The following is a 17,712-nucleotide window of genomic DNA, read 5'->3' on the forward strand; positions in this document are numbered from 1 at the left end:
TCTAACAGGGACTGTGGATTTTGTTATCCATATGTAGTCTGTGGTTAAGGTCAACAAACCAGCACTTATCAAAATGCTAAGACAAAGAGGGAAAAGGTCAAACAGCTTTGTTAGCATGCTTTGATAAAAGCACTCAGGAGTTTTTTGTCATTTCAAATTCAGGCAACAAAAAGAGTTCCAAGAAACAGTTCCCAAATGACATGATCTTCAGTGCCATTGCCTCGATGTTCCCTGAGAATGGCGTCCCAGATGACATGAAGGAGAGGTAGGGAAAGCTGTTTGGCTTAGGCCATACACAGAATATGGCCATACACAGACAAAATATTTATTCAAGTCTATTTTTTGGTTAATAAAAAGCTTGTTTATGGTAAGTGTATTAAAGTTGCCTGCACTTGATGATTTCTTGCTTCCTTCTTTTTTTAAAAATACATTTTTAGTTGTTGATAAGCCTTTTATTTTATTTATTTATTTATATGTGGTGCTGAGAATCAAACCCAGTGCCTCACACTTTCTAAGCAAGTGCTCTCCCACTGAGCCACAACCCCAACCCTCTTGCTTACTTAAATGCCCTCTTGATATATTAAAAATCACTATGCGAGCTTTTGAGTGAATCTGGGCAAGGAACTTTTACTCTGCCATTTTGGGGAGAGTTACTCCAGCACTATGCTGATCAAATCCTTCTCTCCTCTTACTTTTAGACATATGTCTGGCCCTGTGTAATTACAGTGGTGTACCCACTTAGTTATTCACCATCCCCTCATCCACGAGACCCATAAAACACACAGCCTCCCTCGACAGACCAGAACCGAGTGACTGTTGATACCCAATCCACATTTTCTCGGTGGAGACATTCCCTTGGAGGAACTCAGAGTTCTCTCTTTTTTCTTAAATAGATATCGCGAACTAACAGAGATGTCAGACCCCAATGCACTTCCTCCTCAGTGCACACCCAACATCGATGGCCCCAATGCCAAGTCTGTGCAGCGGGAGCAATCTCTGCACTCCTTCCACACACTTTTTTGCCGACGCTGCTTTAAATACGACTGCTTCCTTCACCGTGAGTGCGGCTACTGTTTTACATCCTCTCCTCTTTCCCATCCCTGCCACCATTCCCTTCTTTCCGTTTGTTCTGGATTTGTCATATGTATAAGTTCCTAGCCTCTGATCTGATGAAGGTTTCACAAAAGGACAGTTGTTTTCACTTGTTCAGTTTCGTCTGTCTGATAGAGATAGACAAATCAGCAACCTAATTTTCCCTCAACACCTCTTAACTTGGGAAGAATTGTGTTGATATAGAAAATGGCTAAATTTTGTGTACCTTGATGGGTACTGTTTATATCAAATTCCAACTCCCACAATAGCTCCCTAACTCAGTTTTGTTAGACCACTGGAAACATTATGGTTTTTCTTTTCCAGCTTTTCATGCCACTCCTAATGTATATAAACGCAAGAACAAAGAAATCAAGATTGAACCAGAACCATGTGGCGCAGACTGCTTCCTTTTGCTGGTAGGCTCTTAAGCTGTTCTGGCATTGTTGAGTCTGTTTAAAATCAGGCAGGAAATGGTCCTTGGGCTTTCTGTCTCTGGGAACACAAGCCAAGTGAGGCAGTACGCAGCGTTCCCAGGATCATAAAACATGGCTTCTGCTCTTAAGGAGCTCTCTAGAAACAGTTGTTCTGATAGAGTGAAATTTGAAAAACATTAAAGGCTTACTTGCTCTAAATATCTACTTAGATTTCAGAGTCTAAAATTTATTGTTAGAATTGAAACAAAGAAGTCTGGGTGTGAGGTCAGTATTAGAGCACTTGCCTAGGATAATCAAGGTACTGGGTTTGATCCCCAGCACCACAAATAAAACAGAACAAAAGAGTTAGAGCAAAGAGTAGGGAATGGTTGTAATCACTTTATTTTCTTTTCTGTCTTCCTTTATTTATTTTTAAAATATTTTTAGACACAATACCTTTATTTATTTATTTATTTTTATGTGGTGCTGAGGATTGAACCGAGTACCTCACATGTGCAAGGCAAGTACTCTATCTCTGAGTCACAACCCCAGCCCTTGGCCACATTTCTTGATGGGAGATGCAAGGTCTCCTTGGAGAGGGCATGTGAGGTGGGAGGTATTGTTACAGCCATCTGTGGAAAGCACAGTTTACCTAGCATGATTGTTTATAGTCTGTCTGTCCTCTCCCTGGATCCCACTAGAATACAGGAGGAATTCATAAGGGCAGATATCTCTGTCCTGCCCATTGATCTATCCCAAACTTCTAACATTAGTATCTGGCATGTAAGAGCTGCTCAACAAATATTTATTGAGTGAATTAATAAATGAAGAGAAACAGAAATGAATGGAACCTGACTATACATTTGATCCTCCTGACTCAGCCTCCCAAGTAGCTGGGATTACAGGTGTGTCCCACTGTGCCCAGCTTGGAATATTTTTATTTATTTAATTTTATTTTGTATTTTTGGAATTTTTAAAAATATAACACAAAGGAAAGAAAGTCTAGCTCTGTGGTTTGTGGGGTATGTGGAATCTGCACTGGTGGGTTGACCTAGGACTGCTCTCTCCATCTATAATCCCAGCAGTTCAGGAGGGGTCTGGATGTCGGACAGAGGGGACTGTTACACTATCTTTCTACTTTTTTTTTTTTTTTTCAGTTGTAGATAGATACAATACCTTTGTTTTATTTATTTATTTTTATGTGGCATTGAGGATCGAACCCAGTGCCTCACACGTGCTAGGCAAGCGCTCCTCTACTGCACTATACCACTGTGCTTCAACCCCAGCCCCTTCTGTCTTCCTTTAAATGCATGTAACCGTAGAGGGAAGAACACATGAAGGCACTGATGTCTTACTGCATCAATCAGATGGACCCTCTGTGATAGACAGACCTTATGTGACTGTGTAAATTGTCCTGCTTATCTAGGGGAAGGCAGTATACTGAAAACCAGAAGAAAATAGATCAGTTGAATTTTCTTAAGTTTTTGGCTTTCTACACAATAGGTTGAACTAGGTACTATTTGTTATTTATCAGAAAAATACACCATACATGTAATATCAAAAGAATAAATCAACTTTATCTTATTTATTTTTTCCCTAGTATGTATTGACTCCTTTCTATGTGCAAAGTACCATGTTAAGCCCCTAACATACATTGTCTTACTTTTAACCTTACAACAGTTCTCTGAGGTGGAAGGGACTATGGATTATAGAAGTTACATATTATGCCCAGAGTTTGTTAGTAAGTCAGTCATGTGGCAGCAATGAGACTCAAGCCCTGGTCTGACTCACACTCCATCCTTTTTAAATTACTCCATGCTTTTTTTTCTTATTTATTTTTTTATAGTTGTAGATGGACATAATGCCTTTATTTTATTTATTTTTATGTGATGGTAAGGATCAAACCCAGTGCCTCACACGTGCTAGGCAAGTGCTCGACCACTGAGCTACAGCCTCAGCCCCACTCCATGCTTTTTTTATTATACTATGTTACATGAACTTGCCAACATTTATGTAACCTGAAAGGGCATTGTCCTTCTCTCAGTTGTCACTCTGGAAACCTGTACATGTATTATAAAGATGTTACCAGTAGCCAGAGTGTATGTACGTGCGTGTGTGTGTTATGTGTATAACTTACAGATATACATAATATGCACATCTTTTCTTTTATTACTTTTTAGATATGAGTACATATTTAATTATAGTGCAGGACTAGTTTTCCTCAGCTTGTGTTTTTTCTGAAGGATAATGTCTTTAATTACAACAAGATGACTAGCCATGCCAGAGCAATGCCTCCAAAAATTAGCTAGAAACTGAGTTGTTCCTCTCCACAGAAATCTTTAGTAAAAAGCAAAGATTTATTCAGTGAAGAGAAACCAGAGAATTTCCCAACTTTTATAGCACTTTCTTTTAATTAAATAACTTAATTATTCTAATTTGTTATACAAGGTGGCAGAATGCAATTAATTTCATATTACACATACAGAGCCCAATTTTCAAGGCACTGATTGTACACAAAGTATTTTCACACCATTCATGTCTTATACATGTACTTAGGATAATGATGTCTAACTCATTCCACCATCATTCCTACCCCCTTGTCCCCCCCTTTCCCTCCCTCCCCTTTGCCCTATGTAAAGTTCCTCCATTTCTCCCATGCTCCCCGCCCCATCACCATTATGAGTCAGCATCCTCATATCAAAGAAAACATTCGGCCTTTGGTTTTTTTGATTGGCTTACTTCACTTAGCATTATATTCTCCAACTCCATCCATTTACCTGCAAATGCCATGATTTTATTCTCTTTTAATGCTGAGTAGTGTTCCATTGTGTATATACACCAGTTTCCCCATCCATTCATCTACTGAAGGACATCTGGGTTGGTTCCACAATTTAGCTGTTGTGAATTGGGCTGCTATAAACATTGATATGGCTGTGTCCCTCTAATATGCTGTTTTTAAGTCCTTTGGGTATAAGACACGCAGTGGAATAATTGGGTCAAATGGTGGTTCCATTCCCAGGCATCTTTTCCTAGGCATCTCCATACTGCTTTCCAGATTGGCTGCACCAATTTGTAGTCTCACCAGCAATAGCATTTTCAATAGTACAAAGAAGTCGAAAGATGTCTTCTTCCTGGATTTGAGATATGTTTTCCATATTTACCTTATTTATATATTTGGGGTTTTATTTTGTTTTGTTTTTGTTTGGAGGTGGTGATACTGGGGGGAACCCAGGGCCTTGTACATGGTTGGCATGTGCTCTGCCACTGAGCTACACCCTCAGCCCCATCCATTTATTTGTATTTGTGTACTTTTGCTGAATCATTTGAAAACAATATTGTGATGTTTCTTTGTTAAATATTTCCAAATGCATCTCCTAAAAATAAAGACATTCTCTTACATAATCATGCTATTACAGTTAAGATTAGTAAGAATTTTATAATATCAACTATTATGCAGTCTATTTTCATTTTTTCAACTATTGCTGTTTGGGTTTTTATTTTCAAACTAGAACATCACATATAGTTATTATGTATTTCTAGTGTTGTTTTTTGTTATTGTTTTTTTTTTTTTTTTTTTTTTGATACCAGGGATTGAACCCAGGGACGCTTAACCACTGAGTAACATCCCCAGGCCTTTTTATTTTTTTATTTTGAGACAGGGTCTCGCTAAGTTGCTGAGGCTGGCCTCAAACTTGTGATCCTCCTGCCTCAGCCTCCTGAGTTGCTGGGATTACAGGTATGTGCCACCCTGCCCGGCTGTATTTTTGTTCTTGATCTCAAATAATTCCACTACTTTTTTTTTTTTTCTTTTTGAAAGTTTCAGGTTGATTGTCTTGTAGGATGACTCACATTCTAGATTTGTCTGTTATTTTCTCAGAGTGTGACTTAACTGTTCCTCTGAAGGCTTGATTTTATTTGTTTAACCATTTTGATAAAAAATACTTTATAAATGGGGGCTGGGGATGTAACTCATATGTGAGGCCCTGGGTTCAATCCCCAGTGCCATAAAAATAATAATAATAATAATAATAATTCTGAGGATTTCAAATTGTAGCATAGATATGTGCTATCTGATTCAACCAATCTCAAAATATCTTTCTTTGAATTTCCTTTAGGACCTACATATATTATTCCAAATATCCTTTGTGATGATTAACCTTTATCCTTTACAACTGTATTTAGTTTTTAGAAACAACTAGAAGTCTTTGGAAAACAAACCTAATTAGAAATGATCAAGCTGAATTATTTGATCTAAAAAAAGCATAATGAAGAGGAGTGGAACAGTATTATGAATTTCAATGCAGCTTAGGGGCTTTCAAAATTAAGTAGTAATAGTGTACAGCTTGAAGGATTACACATTTATTATTGAAACAGAAGCAGCAGTGTGTAGATTGTAAATAGCAGTGGCATGGTACCTACTCTGACTCTTGTACCTACTTTGGAGCAATAATCTGTATATTTTCAAGCAGGTATCTTTTCCTCTCTGAACCTCATTTCCTCATCAGGAGAATGTGATCTCAAATTCCAAACATGTGAATTAATTTCAGATATCTTTCTGGAAAGTTGAAGATGCATAGATATATAGGTTACATCTTTTTTTAAGATTATAGGACAACCCTTTTGTGAAAAGGCATAAGTTTGTAAGTCTTAAAATGTTTGTGAAGCCGCTAGCTGTCCCATTATAATATGGTCACACTTATATGGTACAGATGAAGAAAAAGACAGTAACATTGCGTAGATGTTGATGGAGATAAAGGTTTATATAATGGATGGCATCAATATAGTGAATCTGAGCCTGTTCCTATTTCATACCTGTAATGCATCCGCTACAGGAAGGAGCAAAAGAGTATGCGATGCTCCATAATCCTCGCTCCAAGTGCTCTGGGCGTCGGCGGCGAAGGCACCATGTGGTCAGTGCTTCCTGCTCCAACACTTCAGCCTCAGCTGTGGCTGAGACTAAAGAAGGGGACAGTGACAGGGACACAGGCAATGACTGGGCCTCCAGTTCATCAGGTACAGTGAAAAAAAATGAAGATTATTTTCTTTACATTGCAATGACTCTGGTAAACCCAGGATTACTACCTGAATTTTTTTTTTTTTTTTTGGAGGGAGATTGGCACTAGTGATTGAACCCAAGGAATGAACCACATCCCCAATCTGTTTTTTGTTTTTGTTTTAGTTTTAGTTTTAGGGTTTTTTTTTTCTTTTTTCTTTTCTTTTTAATAATTATTTTTTATTTGTAGTTGGACACAATACCTTTATTTTATTCATTTTTATATGGTCCTGAGGATCGAACCCAGGGTCTCACACATGCTAGGTGATCACTCTACCATTGAGCCACAAGCCCAGCCCAGCCCCAACCTGTTTTATATTTTTATTTTTGAGACAGGGTCTCACTAAGTTGCCAAGGCTGGCAACTTAGACTCAAAAAAGAGACTCTTCAGCCCCAGTCCACTCCACAGGCTCTGAGGCTGGCTTTGAATTTGTGGTACTCATGCCTCAGCCTCTGGAATGGCTAGAATTACACATACATGTCATCATACCTGGCCACTGCCTTCCTCTTAAAACTTCTTTGAGGTTTTGTGTTTTGGTTTGTATTTGGTGCTGGGAATCAAAGCTGGGGTCTGGCATGTGCCAGGCAAGCACTTCACCACTGAGCTATGTCCCAACCCTGACTCTAAATCTCTAATTGTTAATTATCTCCATAGTATACCAGAAAGCAGTGGAGATGGGGAATATTTTCATCCTTAACATTTCTGCCTTTTAAAGTACAACAAAGTACTTCTGAGTGTGTGACAAGTTTCTAATGACAACTGCATTCCACTTCTGTTTCTCTTTCTTCCTTGCTTAGAGGCTAACTCTCGCTGTCAGACCCCCACAAAACAGAAGGCCAGTCCAGCCCCACCTCAGCTCTGTGTAGTGGAAGCCCCTTCGGAGCCTGTGGAGTGGACTGGGGCTGAAGAGTCTCTTTTTCGAGTCTTCCATGGCACCTACTTCAACAACTTCTGTTCAATAGCCAGGCTTCTGGGGACAAAGACATGCAAGCAGGTACCGCCTGAGAGTAGCAGAACAAACGTGGGTCCTCCTTTCATCCATTGCTTTGTTATTTTTTTGCTACCTGATGTCACGTGTCTGGAGAGAAATTGTCTTAGGTTCAGTCTCTTGTGAGCCAATGCTTCTGGGTCATGAAGTAGGTTCCCAAATTTGGGTCCTTCTGTAAATACCAGGCCTCACAATGCTTAGGGATCTATTCTCCTCTTTGCCAAATTCTTTTCTATGTCTAGCCACTATGTAAATCTTTTGGGTGGTCCGACTTCCTTTAAGCTGCTTTTAGTGATTCCCAACCACCTTTCTAAACATGTACCCCATATCTAGAGGGAACTTCTGGTCTTCTGTGTGTATTCTTAGCAGCACACTCTGGCTGCTGCCACTGCCACTCCCTCCCTCCCCTCATCCTTTATTCTCCAGATTTTTAAATTACCAGCTCCAATAACTGGGCCTAGAACTCAGCCTTTTCACTCACGCCATCATTGGAAAGGCAGTTGATACAGCCACTAATGCACTGAAAGCAGGAAAAGACTGTGGTGAGAAGACAGTGAAGAATAGAGACGGGAGTCAGGTGTTTAGACCAGTCTTTCAAGCAGTGCTGGATCTCTGTTCACATGGCTCCCTAACTTCTGGAGGTGTCTTGTGGTCTCTTCTTCACACCTCTTTTAGTTAGAACAGTTAATATAATCATAGGTTTAAGTACCCTGTTGTTTTCATTTTGGAGCTCATCCCTATTTCCTTCAGGCAAAAAAATTTTGTGTATTTTCTGGACAATATTTACAGTTTCGCAGAATCCCATGTAGCCAAGAAAAAGAAGAAGGAAAAAAGCTAAAAATGAGTGATATCAGGGAGAAAGGTTAAAGGAGAACCATCCTTCCTCAGACACTGCCCTGCTGAAATAGTCAAGGCTCTGGCATCTTTCTGCCAACAGAGGGAGCTAGTGTTAAGCCCAGTCCAAGGGCTCCCATCAGGCCTTACACTCAGTTACACAATGCACACAGGCAGCTGTCCTTCCTTTCCTAAAAGAGGTAGACACGCATGGTAAGGAGCATGGTGGCTTGGTGGAAAGAGTGGGGATGAAAGCTGTTGCTCATGGAAGGCATTACTGTGTTCAGTATATCTATCTCCCTTCCTGAGTTAGGGTGAGTGATATAGTTAACTTCAGAGCCAGGACCCCACATCCAATGGGACTCTTGTCTATCCCTGACTGAAAAGATGCCTAATCATCTGTCTGTAAATTCTCGAGAACTCTCAGAAGCCCAACATGTTACTGAACATTTACCTGACCACCTAGCTCCAAAAGGTGTAACGAGCCCTGCCGGATTTCTCTTTCAGGTCTTTCAGTTTGCAGTGAAAGAATCACTTATCCTGAAGCTTCCAACAGATGAGCTCATGAACCCCTCACAGAAGAAGAAAAGAAAGCACAGGCAAGGGTTGGACGAAGAACCTTTTATGGGAAGGCTGTTCTCTGTGCTCTGACCTCCCATTGGGCTTCCCACCTGCCTCCCTCTAGGCCACTGAACAGGGCTGAGTGAGCCCATCTGCTCACCATCACATGGCTGAGGGCCAGAATTCTCACTGCCACCTGAGTGCCTGTGCCTGGGACCGGTCCTGTCCCCTGCCCCTACATGCTGCAGACTGGACCTGAGATAGCTCTCTGGTTTTCCATTTAAACTTCTGGCCAATAGGCCCATGGCTTTACCCTGAGGCCATTTCTCCTTGTTGGGACATTAGTTACCACCTTCCTTATTTCTCAATTCTGATCAGAGTTTATTCCTTTTCTTTGTTTTTAGCACATGTTGTTTATCTAATAATACTGTCATGCAGACAATCTTTATTTAGGGGTAGAAATTTGTTTTTGTTTTATTCAGCATTCTACCTAGCTCAGTAACCTAACAACTATCACTGAAGGAAGGAGCTGATGCCAGTTCTAGATACTGAAGCCCCTGTGACTCCTCCCTTTCCATTCCTTCACTCAAGAGAAGATTCCTAAAAGGCTTTTTCACCTCTTGTCTTAGAACTCCCCTACATCTCGTCTTCCACAAAGCAAGGGAAAGAGAAAGTGGAGAGAGAGGAACAGTAACATTATAATAGATATATACACTTGAGTTTTTGTTTTTTTCTTTTATAAGTTTATTTGGGAGAGATTTAAATCTTACAGCATAGTCCAGCTGGATTTAAGATGGGTCCTAGCTTCTGTGTACCAAAATAGAGGGCCTCCTGTTAAGGGATTTTGAAAGGATATTCCACAATTATCAGAGTCCTTTAGAGCAGGTCACTAGGTCATTTGCCTGCAACAGCAGAGCTCCCAAAATCTGTGACCCAGAACCATCTCTTCTCTTTCAGATTATGGGCTGCACACTGCAGGAAAATTCAGCTGAAGAAAGGTAAGTTCCAGGCTGGAGGCATAGCTCAATGGTAGATAGAACAACATGCTTGGTAGCGTGGAGAAGCCCTGGGTTCCATCCCCAGCATTGGGGGAGGGGGTGAGAAATGTTAGTTCCCCCTGGGCGGTCTTCAGCAGTTCAGCCTGTGGCCATCACTCTGCCCCACCTACAGCTGCACTTGTTGACCCTGGCTGCTTCCGCAGATTGCAGATTTCTGTGCAGAGCTAAGAACAGCTGAGCTTCTTACTGCAGCTAAGCAGACCTTTTATGAAGTATAGTTAAAGGCCTTGTGGTCTCTGAGTTTCCTAGAGTGACATTTGCCAAGTTCCAGTTCTTTTTTAATGTTCAGAGTAGCTACCCTGCTATCTTAGACCATCTCCACACCCTGCCCACAAAACAGGTCACCCCGCTATAGCTCGGTGCACTATGGTCATCTGTTTTATCTTTCTACTCCAGGTGCTGTGTGTGTGTGTGCAAGGTGATGGTTGAAACAAGCCTGCTTTGACTCAGGGCAGTGGGAGGGGAGGGCAGCAAGGGAACCGAGTCACAGGAGAGTCCTGTTTGATTCTTCTCTTTTCTAGATAACTCTTCCACACAAGTATACAACTATCAGCCCTGCGACCACCCAGATCGTCCCTGTGACAGCACTTGCCCCTGCATCATGACTCAGAATTTCTGTGAGAAGTTCTGCCAGTGCAACCCAGACTGTAAGAGCACTGTGCTTTCCGTTAGAGTCCACCAGAATGGCCAGCTTCAGAGTGCCCAGGATCCCTTCCTCTTCCACCCCCTTTGCTGCCTTCTGGAATTCCCTTTGCTGTGCCTTAGACATTCTAGAGGGAAAGTAAGATGCTAGAGATATGGAAAAGGATTTTTTTTTTAAGAGATAGGGACTTGGGGCTAGGAATATAGCTTAGTGATATAGTACTTGCCTGGCACTTGCAAAGCCCTGGGTTTCATCCCTAGCACCCACCTCTTTAAAAAGAGAGACAGGTTTCGTTATATTGTTCAGGCTGGTGAAGAACTCCAAGAGTCAAGCAACCCTCCTGCCTCAGCTTCCCAAGTAGTTGGGACTACAGGCCATACCATTGTTCCTACCTGAGAAGGCTATTTTGAAAAGCTCTTAGGATCTTGATTCCAAAAGCAGCAAATAGGAAGAGGAATGCCTTCCCAACTTTCCCTTCCAAGAGAGAAGTAAAAAAGGAATCTTTTTCCTCAAGGTTCAGCAACAGTCTCTTTTTAAAAATATTGTCTTTAAAATGTTTAGTCCAGGGGCTGTGGTACATGCTTATAATCCCAGCATTTGGGAAGCTGAGACAGAAGGATCTCTTGAGCCCAGGAGTTCGAGGTCTGCCTAGACAAATAGCAAGACCTTGTCTGAAAAAAAAATTTTTTATTAAAAAATTTATAGGTCACAATTCTATCTATGTCTGTTTTCATTTACTAGCTGGAGTTTTAATATCACGTAGGAGATACAGGCCTGGACATCAGCAAAGGCTAAAAGTGGTTCTTTCACGTCTTATCCTGCCATGCCCTTGCTTAGGTGGGGCTGAGCAGTTGGTAGCAGCCCCCAACTTGCAGAAGGGCTTGCCCCCAGGCAGTTGTGCTATAACTATTTCCTAACAAAGAGAAGATACTGATCTAGCCACAGCAGAAAGATGTTGATGCTGGGGAGGGCTGTGGGTGGAGGAGGATGGTGTAGAACGGATGCATTCTGTTCTCAAAATGATGCTTGTTTTGATGATGAGAATTTACCAGTGAAAAGAACTGATTTCATTTTCTCTGGGTTCTCTTCACCTTCCTTCTAAATTCTGCCTTCAGGGATGGGGGTAGGGATAGGGTAGGGACGACTGTTGGGAATTACTTCTCAGTGGTTACACCTGCTTTTTTTGACTCTCAGGCTTTAGTGTTGGGAGGCACTTTGTTTTCTAAGGAAAATACTCCATTGTATGATCACAGGGAAGGAACCTTCTGTCCTGTTTCACCAAACACTCTTGAACACATGCTGTCCCTGAGTTCAACCAATGCTCCAACATTGACCTGCTCTTCTCTCTAGGTCAGAATCGTTTCCCAGGCTGTCGCTGTAAGACCCAGTGCAATACCAAGCAGTGTCCTTGTTATCTGGCAGTGCGAGAGTGTGATCCTGACCTGTGCCTCACCTGTGGGGCCTCAGAGCACTGGGACTGCAAGGTGGTCTCCTGTAAGAACTGCAGCATCCAGCGTGGCCTCAAGAAGGTGAGGCCTTTTTGCAGATCGAGATAATTGAGTAGGAGAGACACAATAGTCTTAGACTTTCTCTTTCCCTAACTCCTTAGAGAGTGCTTGATAAGTCCTAATGGACACACATTGCCAAATTAATGAAGTTTCTATTCTAATGAAGAGTCAGAAAAGTGACCCCTCAAACAAAGGCAAATGTGTCATTAATGTTGTCCTTTTTTTTTTTTTTTCTTTTTTCCTTTTGTGGTACTGGGGATCAAACCCAGGACCCTGCACATGCTAGGCAAATGGTCTAATGCTAAGCTATGTCCCTAGCCCTCATGTTATCCATTTTGACTTCCCATGAAGCAGTGAATACCCTTGGACTCAAGCCCAGGAGATCCCCAGGGGAGAGGAAGATGAGTCCTGTTTCCTTTCACCACCTCTCCTCCTTACTTCTCCCCCACCAGAACAGAATAGCTTGGACCATTTTTCTGTTCTCAGATCCTCTTCACAGTTGCTAAGTTCTTTCCACTGGCCCTCATAACACACGTGCACATTCAGCATGCTCATCTACTTGCTCACACATGCCCTGTCATCTGAGTTTTGACTCCCTCTCCTCAGCATCTGCTGCTGGCCCCCTCTGATGTGGCCGGATGGGGCACCTTCATTAAGGAGTCTGTGCAGAAGAACGAATTCATTTCTGAATATTGCGGTGAGGTGAGTGCTATGGGTTTGGCCCACGTCCTTGCTGGGGAGATGCTGATGAGAAACTCTGATTTTCTGTGGGCCAGCCTTCTGTGAATTCATCTCTAAATAACTCAGCCGAGTTCTCATGTGGCCTCTCGGGGGATCCCACAGAACTGTTTGCAGTCCTGAAACAAACCACTGTTCTTCAGTTTTTTGTCATCTCAGGCCACATGGGGGAGTGGGGGCAGAGAGGGGCTCTCTTTGGCCTGAATGCTGTTCAGCCTGAGTGGCAGTGGGAACAACATGGCCTGGGTACCCTGTCCTACAATTCTCATGATCCTCGGCACCTATAGGTGACACTGCCTTTTCTCAGCCCTTTCTGAGGGCAGGGTTCCATGCCTGAGCAGACAGCCTGACACCCTATTTGTTCCTTTTCTGTTTGTCCAGCTTATCTCTCAGGATGAGGCTGATCGACGAGGGAAAGTCTATGACAAATACATGTCCAGCTTCCTCTTCAACCTCAACAATGGTATACTACTTGGTGTCTTTTTTGTCCTCCCAAGGTGGTTTTATGCAGGTCTTTCTTTTGGAGGAGGGCATTAGGTATTGAACCCAGAGGTGCTTTACCACTGAGCTGCATCCCCAGACCTTTTTATTTTTTATTTTAAGACAGGGTCTCACTAATTTGCTAGGTTGCTGAGGCTGGCCTCAACCTTGCAATCCTTCTGTCTCAGCCTTCTGAACCACTGGGATTACAGGTGTGTTCCATTATGCCTGGCTTCTGCAAGTCTTCCTACCAAGTTGTGCTGTAGTTCAAGTTCAGATCACCTCCAACAGATGCAATAGAGCCTGGTCAAACTCAAGAGACCCTGCAGGCTATGGTTCACTTGATTTGGGAGGATCTCCATTTTGGGTTTTTTTGGAATAGGAACATTGAGCACTCACATCTCCGAAACCTCCCTACCCATCATGGCACTATGGCATATACCTGTAATCCCAGCTACATAGGAGGCTGAGGCAGGAGGATCACAAGTTGAGGCTAGCCTGGGCAACTTAGTAAGGTCTGTCTCAAAATTTAAAAAGAGCTGGGGATATAGTTCAGTGATTGCCTAGCGTGTACAAGGCCCTGGGTTTAATCCCAGTACCAAAAGACCAAAAACAAAACAACAATAACAACAACAAAAAAAAACTTCCCTACCAAATAGATGGATGGGAAGACATTAGTAATTCAAACCAAGATGGGGAACCTAAAGAGAGAGTGCCCACATGAAGCAGAATTTTCAGATTTTGGTGCTTTACACATATCCTATTATCACATCAGGCTTCAAATTTCTGTTGCACTAAATTGTTTCTGTTACCAGTTAGTTAACTGATTTTAAATTCAGGCTAAAGAAGTGTGGAGTTTCCTGGTGCCCTCAAGGTCTTCTTTGATTTATATCATACAGATTTTGTAGTGGATGCAACCCGGAAAGGAAACAAAATTCGATTTGCAAACCATTCGGTGAACCCCAACTGCTATGCCAAAGGTGAGTCCTCAGTGACCTTGGAGGTGGGGTCAGGGTGGACACTTTGTTTACTATGATTTATATTTATGTTCAGTAGTCATAGCTACTTTTTGATCTAAAGATAATCATGATTAATATCTGGTATCATTTTAGGCCCCCTTCTCTCTCCTCTTTCTTCCTCCCTTCCTCTGCCTTATCTTCTCCCTCCCTCTGCCCCATCTTCTCCCTTTCTGTATTATAATTTTTTTACACTGACTATAAAAAACACTTCCCACAAACGTGATTTATAGGTAATTCTTATGAAGGCCTGGTTCATCCCCAGAGCTTAAAAAAAAAAAAAAAAAAAAAGGCTGAGTACAGTGGTACACATCTGTAATCCCAGCCACTTGGGAGGCCAAGGCAGGAGGATCACAAGTTCAAAGCCAGCCTCAGCAAGTTAGTGAGACCCTGTCATTAAATAAAAAATAAAAAGGATTGGGATGTGGCTCAGTAGTTGAGAACTGGGTTCAATCTCTGGAACTAAAAACAAAGGTAATTCTTTCCATGTATCACTAGCCAGAATAATAGCTCCAAAAGCATAGAGAATGAACTACTTTCATTGACTACTTGTTAATTCCATCTGATTCCACTGAGAATGTAGAGAAAGTTAGCCCAGAATCCTCCTGAATATTTACTTGCATTGATTAGAAACCTAGCCTTGGGTTTCTCCTATTTGCAGTGGTCATGGTGAATGGAGATCATCGGATTGGGATCTTTGCCAAGAGGGCAATTCAGGCTGGTGAAGAGCTCTTCTTTGATTATAGGTAAGAAGGTCAGCAGTGATCCTTGGGAGATGGCCCTGGAGGCAGAAGAGGTGGCTGTGGGAATTGATTTGGGGGGCTTTCTATGGGTACAACAGATGAAGGAGAGGGTCTGAACACCTCAGAAAAATATTGTTGAAAACTGCTATTAGGAAGCAGGAGGGGAAGTGAAACGGGAGGGGACCCCATCTTGTAAATAATTTTTTCTTTTCTCCTTTCTACTCTGGGACAGGTACAGTCAAGCGGATGCCCTCAAGTACGTGGGGATAGAGAGGGAGACCGACGTCCTTTAGCCTTGCTGGCGCTGTCATAGCAGCACTGTCTTTGCTTTCATGCACACACCACTGCTGCTTGAGTTCCTGCACTGTGTGTCTTCCACGCCGAGAACCCCACCCACTCCCTCTGTAGCGAGGCCTCAGCTGTGTCCCACAGGCACAAAACCATCTCAGTGAGAGGGGAGCCAGGCAGCTAGGGTTTGGTCTCCTAGGAGAGAGTTGCAGAAGTGGGAGGCTGTTTCTCAGGCCTCAAAGGAGGGCACGGGCCAGGGCAAATGACTGCTTGATTTTTCCTCAGCTTCCCAAGCTGCAGGCCTCAGGAATCAACTTAGGCAGTTCTGAACAGGCTCTGTCTTTTAGCTTTCCCAGCCAATGGTCCTTATGAAATTGGGTGCCAGGCATAGCTGAGTGAAATCTGGTCTCTGGAGCCTACAAGTGCTCTGGGTTAGAGGTGAGCCTGGCAGGCAGCACACACTGAATTCAGAGGGAGATGGGTCACTTTCCTACCTCTTTCCTCTGGCAGGGTCCAAACCAAAAGGGTGTGGGTTCTAAGCACAGGGATTCAAGGCTAGAAGAGGGAAAGCTAAGTGCCACCCTCCCATGGTCAAGGGGAGAGCCAGCTTGATGACAGCAGTTAAATTGCCAAGCGTGGTCCAACAGATTTTGAGAAAGCCTTCCTTGTATACTCTGGAGGTGAATGGGTAACTGTTTTCAGATTCCTGGGAGCAGGTGCCAGTATTCCTTCCAGAATTCTAGCTCAGCAACTGCAGGCAGGCATTGTGCTGCTACTGACCAAACGTGGGAGGCATGTCTGGCAAGAGAGAGCACTCTGGTCTGCTGGATCTGCAGTTCTTTTTAGGCCTCTGTGTTCAGAGAGGCCAGAGTTGCTTATCTCCTCAGGGTAGAGGGGCCCAAGTAGATAGACTAGAGGGAAAGGTTGTTGGTGTGATTTACTTCCTGTCTGTGGCACCTGCTGTTTAGAAAAGTGGGCTGGCAGTATGTGTTTGCGGGTGGGTGAGGGGCACAATTGCACATGTAGGATGGCAGCACAGAGCAGGGCAGACTGGCAGAGGGTATTGCAGTGTTGAGAAGAAGCAGGCAGACCACCTGTCCCAGTCTATGGTGTCATTCTCTCTGGGATTCATGCAGAGCAAAGCACTTTATTTCTTTAGAAGTTCTGTAGATTGGGGTTGAGTTTAAGCCAAGGCCTCTGGGGTCCATGCCCAAATCCAACTTCTCAAGAGAGGGGAAGAAAGGGGTAGAAGAATCTCCAGTCTGTCTTATTTTCTAGGGGAGGCAGGAGGAGCTGGCGTGGCACAGAAAATTTATTAAACTGGAGCTAGCAAGAACTGCCCCATGTCTGTGGCTGGCGTGCTGAGCTGGCTGAGCTTTGTGCTGGGTAGAAAGGACTCAGGTGGGCAGGTACAGACTGGCCTAGGGAGTGTTAGGATGGGGAGCGGGCATCCCCTCTTCTTCCTGGGGAATCCAAGCCACTCTTCCCTGTCTGTGCTGCCCACTCCCTTACTCCCACCCCAGTAGTTGTCCCGTGGAAGAAGTGAGGCTGTCTCTGGCCAAGTTGCCTCTTAGGGATTTGTGTAGAATGTGCATACACACACACACACACACACTCACTCACACTCACATAATCTCACCACAGTAGTGGGCACTGCACTCAGCACACACCCAGCCAGCTCCCAACGGCAGCCTCTCCCGCCTGGTTGGGGCAGCCCTCACCATGATTCCGAAGTGTACACCTGCTAGTGGTTTGTTGTAGTCATTGTATTGGGGATACCCTCAAGCTGAATTACTCATTATTGGGGAAAACCAGAGACATATAAAGAAGGAGTCAGGTCTATTTGAAATGTCAGGGGCTGGTGGTAAGGAATAGATGACAAAAATTTATTTCCAGATTTTGAGTTAGACTGACCCCCACCTTTCCTTCAGCAAGCAGAATCACTGGTCAATCCCCTTCTTCCCCAGCTGCAGACCACTAATACTTATATTCCTCCAGCATTCCCATCCTTTGTCCCTGCTGTCCCCTACCTTTAATGACGGGTCTCAGCTTCTCCCCCCCCCACACCTAAGAATTGACTGTGCAAGGTGATGGGACTTGGGGGAAGGCTGGTGTACATGTGGCTTTATTGCCAGTGAATTTCACGCACTTTAAAGTCCTGTGGCTTGTGACCTCTTATCTAATAAAGTGTTAGAATCCATGTTGGCAAGTTGTGTAGTGTGTGCTTTGGGACTTGGAAGGACCCAGGGATGGTGGGCTTCAGCATTCTGATCCCCAGTATCCACAGAGATCAAAG

At 43.3% G+C, this 17,712-nt stretch overlaps 1 protein-coding gene and 1 pseudogene across 8 annotated transcripts in view; one reads left to right on the forward strand and one right to left on the reverse strand.

Annotated features, from left to right (window-relative positions):
* The window catches only part of Ezh1 (enhancer of zeste 1 polycomb repressive complex 2 subunit), a 40,652-nt gene extending 23,036 nt beyond the window's left edge, over window positions 1-17,616 (forward strand). For all 8 annotated transcript variants that reach the window (XM_078041021.1, XM_078041023.1, XM_013357086.4 and 5 more), the window contains 14 exons: window positions 163-265; window positions 894-1,057; window positions 1,417-1,508; window positions 6,338-6,518; window positions 7,357-7,553; window positions 8,889-8,980; window positions 9,900-9,940; window positions 10,522-10,647; window positions 11,994-12,172; window positions 12,758-12,853; window positions 13,271-13,352; window positions 14,269-14,349; window positions 15,047-15,131; window positions 15,361-17,616. In XM_078041021.1, the coding sequence (XP_077897147.1) occupies window positions 163-265; window positions 894-1,057; window positions 1,417-1,508; window positions 6,338-6,518; window positions 7,357-7,553; window positions 8,889-8,980; window positions 9,900-9,940; window positions 10,522-10,647; window positions 11,994-12,172; window positions 12,758-12,853; window positions 13,271-13,352; window positions 14,269-14,349; window positions 15,047-15,131; window positions 15,361-15,421 (1,580 nt within the window). In that variant the 3' untranslated portion in view covers window positions 15,422-17,616. The remainder of the gene's footprint in view (window positions 1-162; window positions 266-893; window positions 1,058-1,416; window positions 1,509-6,337; window positions 6,519-7,356; window positions 7,554-8,888; window positions 8,981-9,899; window positions 9,941-10,521; window positions 10,648-11,993; window positions 12,173-12,757; window positions 12,854-13,270; window positions 13,353-14,268; window positions 14,350-15,046; window positions 15,132-15,360) is intronic.
* On the reverse strand, window positions 3,779-3,887 carry LOC120884705 (U5 spliceosomal RNA; annotated as a pseudogene).
* Window positions 17,617-17,712: the final 96 nt, after the last annotated feature.

The sequence above is a fragment of the Ictidomys tridecemlineatus genome, chromosome 3 (assembly GCF_052094955.1).
Source record: "Ictidomys tridecemlineatus isolate mIctTri1 chromosome 3, mIctTri1.hap1, whole genome shotgun sequence".
NCBI classification, from domain to species: Eukaryota; Metazoa; Chordata; class Mammalia; order Rodentia; family Sciuridae; genus Ictidomys; species Ictidomys tridecemlineatus.